The sequence below is a fragment of the Scophthalmus maximus genome, chromosome 16 (genome assembly GCF_022379125.1).
Source record: "Scophthalmus maximus strain ysfricsl-2021 chromosome 16, ASM2237912v1, whole genome shotgun sequence".
In the NCBI taxonomy this organism is placed as follows: Eukaryota; Metazoa; Chordata; class Actinopteri; order Pleuronectiformes; family Scophthalmidae; genus Scophthalmus; species Scophthalmus maximus.
Window position 1 is genome coordinate 8,311,937 of NC_061530.1, and position 6,510 is coordinate 8,318,446.

Here is a 6,510-nt window from a genome sequence, read left to right on the forward strand (position 1 = left end):
AATGCAGCTTTGAACTTCTCTCTGTCTCTCTCAAGCTTTTTTATTCTTTACTAAATCTCTTCTGTAACAATCCGTGTAGAAATTGAGAGCTATGATTGTCTTTATGGAGATATTGTCCGAATGCGTCCCCCGTTGTCCCCAGCTGTACGATTCGTCACAACGTGCTCCTGTCCTACCATCACAATGTGTTGTAGGTGGGCCCTGTACCCTAAATTTTTTACCAATTCAGTTTACTACAGTATGATTTTGTTATGTTTAAAACACAGAAAGTTGAGTTTAAAAAAAGAAAAAAAACATCAATTCTAGGTACAGTATGAGACGGGATGTGTGCTCTGGATCGGCTTGTTTTCCCTTCAAAGGATGATGTCGCTTTCTCAGGGTTTATAATAGCTGTTGCTTTATTTCTTTTTCAAATCAACTGTATTTACCCTATCTGTGCGTCTCTCTCTCTGCTTATCTCTTACCAGAACAGTACCATCTCAACAACTCAGCTTATGGGCCGTTTGGACAAGGGCTTCCGCGGCCACAGAGCAACCACGGCACAGTGGGGCTGAACAAATACACCTCTCTCAAAGCTGTGGGTAAGTCAAGACACACACACACACACACACACACACGAAATGATGCTGAGTACATCTGACACAGTAACCTTTAAAGTACAGTAGGGTGACAGTACAGGAGCTGTAAGGTGACGAGGGTTCCTGTGCCTCTCGACAAACGGAGAGCTGATCTTAAAGAGGTGACCTGACCACGGGTGTCTCTGTCTGTCACTGCGCTGCCACTGGTTAAAAGTGACAGACAGAGACTGATGTTGAACTGGGGTCATCCACGCGTCCTCGCCGCCTCGGGACGAGCCCGTTTCCGAGCAAAGTAGCCAAACCGCTGTTGTTTTAATCATCAAAAGGGGGCGTTTTGCTGACGCACGTACAGCAATATTTTGGCAGCACGGATCATTGCCAAGGAGAGACCTCCATGATAGGTGTATTCATGTAATACGGTCTGTGGGAGCTTTTGGGCTGGAAGAAACCACCGAGGCAAACATTACGAAAGCTTTGCTACTGGTAAACACGCCATCCTCCTACGTCCTCATTAGTTTAATGACGCCAAACTAAAGGCTTTTTTTGAACCGACCTCGGTTTAGTTTGTATAGTTCTGACCATCGTTTCTAACAGGAGAATATTTGACTTGATAAATATTATGAGTGTTCAGCTATAGAAAACTGAAATCACTTTCTGTTTTTGCGACCTGTATTTGTTTTGCTTTGTTTATTTTCCATCATTGTGTGTCAGAAAGTGTAGAAAAATGTATTTAAGTTTAGTTCCCCTGAACCTCCCACAGTGGAAGGAGAACTAGATTGTCTGCTATCGCACTTCACCCTCTCGCTTCTAAAGCTGCTTTCAGACATGCACGGAAGTCCGGACGTTCTCCCTGAACTTTCCTGCAGGGGCTGTATTATGCGAGAACGCAAATGTCCACACAGCATGAAACATCGCTGGAAGATTCACGGCGAGCGGGTGGCCGCTCTTCCCTGGCGCCACCCCCTCGCCTGAATGTTCCAGAGATTTTCCTGCTGTTGTGAATACGTCTGACCCGCAAAATCACCTGCTGCCTTCTTCATATGTGAACGGCAAACTCTCATGTTCATGTCGGAAACAAACAGCGGAAGCAACATTTTAAGTGTGACCTCCAAATGGCAAGGCTCAAATGACAGGTTTAGATCTCTGTCAACGTAATAATTCTCACCTTCCGTAACTTTCTGCACGATTTGTAGTGGGGGTTTTTTTTTGCTGCACTTTTATGAAGGCTCCAGATGTTCGTTTCGTAAGAGATTTGAGATGTACCAGCCTGGAGAAGAGGTTGTAGGGTTTTTCACCATTTGACTGTACAGACTGTTTCGTGTGGGCAGGGGGCACACACGTTGTTGTCCTTGGATAGTAGCGAGTGTAATGCTGTGCAGAACTGCAGGCCTCGCATTAGAACAAAATAATCCTCCACCAGCGAGCCAGAGGCAAATCACCGCCTGCCGAGGTAGATTATTATAACCTTTTAGCCACGGAGGGCTGATGGAGCATGAGTGTCCTTTTCAAACAACAACTCTCTTCACGCGCTGTACGTACTTCACACTTGGGATCCGCCCCAAGGCCCCTTTCAGGTCGTCACGACTTAGCGTCAGAGGCACGGTCACTTGCACAAGGGCACGGAAACGTTCATTGAACATCAGGCGGGCCCCCTGAGTTACCGTTGCTACACCTGTCGAGCTATCCAATTTTGACTGGCACATATGCAGTTTGCACTAATAGTGGGCAGATTTACCACTCAAAAACTTGGGGGCAATTTTCGAAGCAGCGGGCACTCGAGTTCAGACAGACAGTCTGATTGGCAACCATTATTTTTAATACTTGAATCATTTTAAGATAACCCTGTATGGATGCTCAATATAGAAGAGCATATCCTGTAAGCCCTAGATAATGATGTAGTTATCTTATAATAGAAGACGCATCCAACTTTATCAGTCCTTACTGCATTACACTGGACAACTTTACCAAATGCTCTGCAAACAGGACATTCAGACAAAAATACAAATTGAGAATAAGACCGTTTCTTTCTTAAAGTTTAGTCTATATATATATATATATATATATATATATATATATATATATATATAAATATATATATATGTATGTATAATTTTGTTTTATTAAGTAAAATGTATAAACTGGTGCTTTTCTTGGTTTTTGGACAAAAATAAAGAAAATGCAGAAACAAGGTTACCATTCATGTAGCAATGAAGCTAGAAGCTATGCCCTCGGTGTTTAGTTTATTTAAATAATCCTCTGTGACATTCACGCGTGCCCCACACACACACACACACACACACACACACACACACACACACACACACACACACACACACACACACACACACACACACACACACACACACACACACACACACACACACACACACACACACACACACACACACACACACACACACACACACACACACACACACACACACACAGGACTTAGGGCGAGGGTATTTATTTACCCTCATTGATATGTCGCCACATCCTGACACAAACTTTTACCTCCATCATCTCTATTACACTTCTCAGTTTCTCCTTCCTCCTCACCACACTCCCCATCTTCTGCCCTCTTTCATCCCAGCCAGAGGATTCACCTTGAGGCTACACACCAAATAGAAAATACTTAAATCACCAGCTTTCCCCTCTGATCTTATTCAAAGCCTCCCTCTCATCCTGACCCCTTCCTGCACCTTCTTCTGTCTCTCTACATATTTATGTTATCGCCTCACTCATTTTAATGTTAACAATTAATAAGTAATTTTCCCTTTTCGAAACAAGGTAGTCTGTTTTAATTAATTTTCAATGGCAGACCAATTTAAATTGTGCTCTGTGCTTCTGATGGTTTAAACTGATCCTGTTTCCCACCCCGACCTTTGTTAGGGTTAGGGTTAGGGTTAGGATTCACAAATCACGTGACATTTCATCCACAATATTTCATACAGGAATGAGGAATAAGGTGTATATGGAAAGTGACCTTATATTACTTCTGCATGGCATTATATGTAAAATACTAAAACAGATTCAATGGTAGGGGAAACACTGATTTCTTTCTCTTACAGTAGGATACTGGTCACACCAGATCAGATCAGGTTAGATAAGGAGTGTGTGTCATTGGTCAGGGTGAGTTTTTGTTCAAATAATTTAAAGTTTTCATTCGTAAGAAGAGATAGGTGTCACTTTCACAAGAGTTTCATGGCCTCTTTTTAAAAGTTTCTCTGGGGAGAAAACGAAGCAGACACTGTCGACAGTTTGAAGCCGGGGGGTCCTAATATAAATGCATCGTGGATTAAGTGTGATTCAGTCATTGGTGTTCCTACAATGACAGACTCTGTGTTTGCACATCTAGTTCATCTCAGGCAGCCTCTGCATGTGACTCACAAGTGCATCAGACTGTGACAAATTGAAAATGACTCTAAAGGATAAACAACTTTAAAAAAGGCTCAATATAGCATGTGCTTGCTTCATTGACCTAATTGTAAAAGTCGAGCAAAGAGTTAAGGAAAGGTAACGTCCAGTATATTTGAACTTGGGCCTTGTATTCACAGCTTATAGTTCACTTATGATAACTATGTAATCACTAAAGTAACGCTTGGGTGCTGCTGAGATGTGGGAGTATGGCATCATTGTTACAATGAAGGATTCCGGAGGGCTGAAGTGTTTCTTGCCTATGGTAATGTCTTTTAGCCGTGTCAACACATTAATACATTTACCCAATTAACTTCGAAATGATGTCCGACACTATGAAATGAGCCAAGCTGTTACGAAATTATTCTATATCATCCAGATAAATGCTTTGCGCACTAGTGTACGAGGGCATTGTTCTCACCTAATTGTCTTTGCTGTTTATCATTACAGCGGACAGTGCATCTCGTAGCTACTACAAGAGCTTCCCACTCATGGACTTCTCTCAATACCAACCTGTGGCACCGCCTGCCTTCCAGCCTATTCCGGTGCCGCCCAAAGAGAAGTCCTACATCCACCAGCCCCTGCCAGCACACCACAGCCACCATGCCCCCCTGTCCATCTCCATCCCGTCCGGGCATCTGGAGCATTCGCATCTCCCCAAGACCACTACACACCCGCGCCTCTCCAGCTCGGCCTTCAAAGCCTGGGAGCCGACTGGTCGCCACGTCCACAGGCAGGCCTCTGCCCCGGGGCACACCACCTCCTCCATGCACGTCTCCACTCGAAGACACGGCTACTCGACCCGGAGGCAGCGGAGCATAGAGAACATGCCGGATATCTTTAATCAGCCCTATGGAGGGATGTATGGAGGACCTGGAGGGGGAGCAGGGCTCGGGCAGCAAGTCCAGGGGCAACACCCATCTCAACCCCCCTATTACCACCATACTAGACAAAAGAGCTACTCCACCCACAGTACGACTGAAGTCACTGTTTGAGTGCTTTTGCCTCAGAGAGCGGCCTGCTGCAATGTACCAACAAAAGGCTTTGGTGTTAGCTAAATGCCAGAGTTTGGGACAGTTGGCCCAGCACCTGAGGGATGATAAAAGGGAAGATGTAGGAAATGAAAAGTGATGTTTTAATAATTGGAAACCGTGAGATTAAGGAGGAAACACAGTGCAGTAGAACCACCACTTTTACACATTAATGGACTCAGGTAGTGAAGGTTATTGGACCCGCAAGGGTCTTGTACATTGATCACATAAGGTATATAGACTCTACATGAACAGAATTCCAACAACGTGATGCCACTCTCGGGTTCCCGTAGGTCTCACAGCCTGCACAGATACGCAACCACTACAGATTCAGCCCGACGGTGTGGTTTCAGTGTGGTTGCACAGGCCTTGTAAGGAATATGGATAAGAGAACACAACAACAAAAATCACACAATGCAACAACTCTTGCTCTCAGATGTTGGTTTCAGGTCAGATTAGCAGTGAGCATGTGTACAGTGGGCGTATCAGTACAGGTAACTGTAAAATATCAAACTGGCACATCAGGTTGGTCACAAAAAAAATATTCCACAATGAGCCTGAAACTGGAAGCGGAGGTCAAACTTTCTGACATAGTCAATTCAAAGAGATATTCAGTGAAGAAACATGCAGCTATTGTTTTAGTGCATCTGGTGTAAATGTGTTTTTTTAAATTTAAGTTCTATTTCTGTGGTTCACCTGCAGACTGACGCGTAAATATCTCAGGAGCTAGTAACTTAGTTTTGAACGTACACCGAAAATCTTTACATTTAGACCATTTCACCCTAATAGGCGCTGCGGCAACACCAATAAAAAATATGACTGATGGCTGTATCTTCAGATTTATCATACAAACAGTTGGATGAGACGATTAAACCTTTCTCACACAGAGACATATTTCAATCTTCTCATCTAACTTTCCAGTGAATATGCAGTTGCAGGTACACTGTTTGAATAAGTATAAAAACAGGGTCATCAGCGAGCTAATCCGAGCAGAAATTCAATCAAATACAAAAGGGTGATTCCTCCGTGGAATGCGAGAATACATCTCCATTCATTTTGCTTTTCCAGCAAGAGGATTTTTTTGTTTATTTGATTGTTTTCATTAGAATTATTTCCAGTGTGGTTGAGACAGGTTTGGTTAAGTCCTTCACAGCTGCAGTGAGAATTTTTTCTGCATGAAATCAGATGTGAAACCCCAAAAAATCTCAGTATTTTTTATTATGAGTATTTTATGAAAATTGTTGATTGCAAAGGTGACGGCATGGGAAAGTAAAAGATATTCTTAGTTATCTAAGATCTCACCACATTGGAGGAGGAGGAGGAGGAGGAGGAGGAATTTAGGCTGATGGAATTCCCATTTTACTTTATCTACCTAACATAACAAGATCACGGAAAAGTCATCCAGGCATTAAAATTCAATTTAGAGGAGAAGATTTAAGAACTGTGTTAGAAGCTCCATGTAATCTACATCACATACCATTTGG

The 6,510-nt window shown here is 43.2% G+C and overlaps 1 protein-coding gene across 1 annotated transcript in view; it reads left to right on the top strand.

Moving 5' to 3' along the window:
- Positions 1 to 5,851, top strand: part of shisa8b (shisa family member 8b) — a 28,301-nt gene extending 22,450 nt beyond the window's left edge. Inside the window, exons 4-5 of the mRNA XM_035613744.2 lie at positions 468 to 581; positions 4,446 to 5,851. Coding sequence (XP_035469637.2) covers positions 468 to 581; positions 4,446 to 4,990 — 659 coding nt within the window. The 3' untranslated portion in view covers positions 4,991 to 5,851. The remainder of the gene's footprint in view (positions 1 to 467; positions 582 to 4,445) is intronic.
- Positions 5,852 to 6,510: the final 659 nt, after the last annotated feature.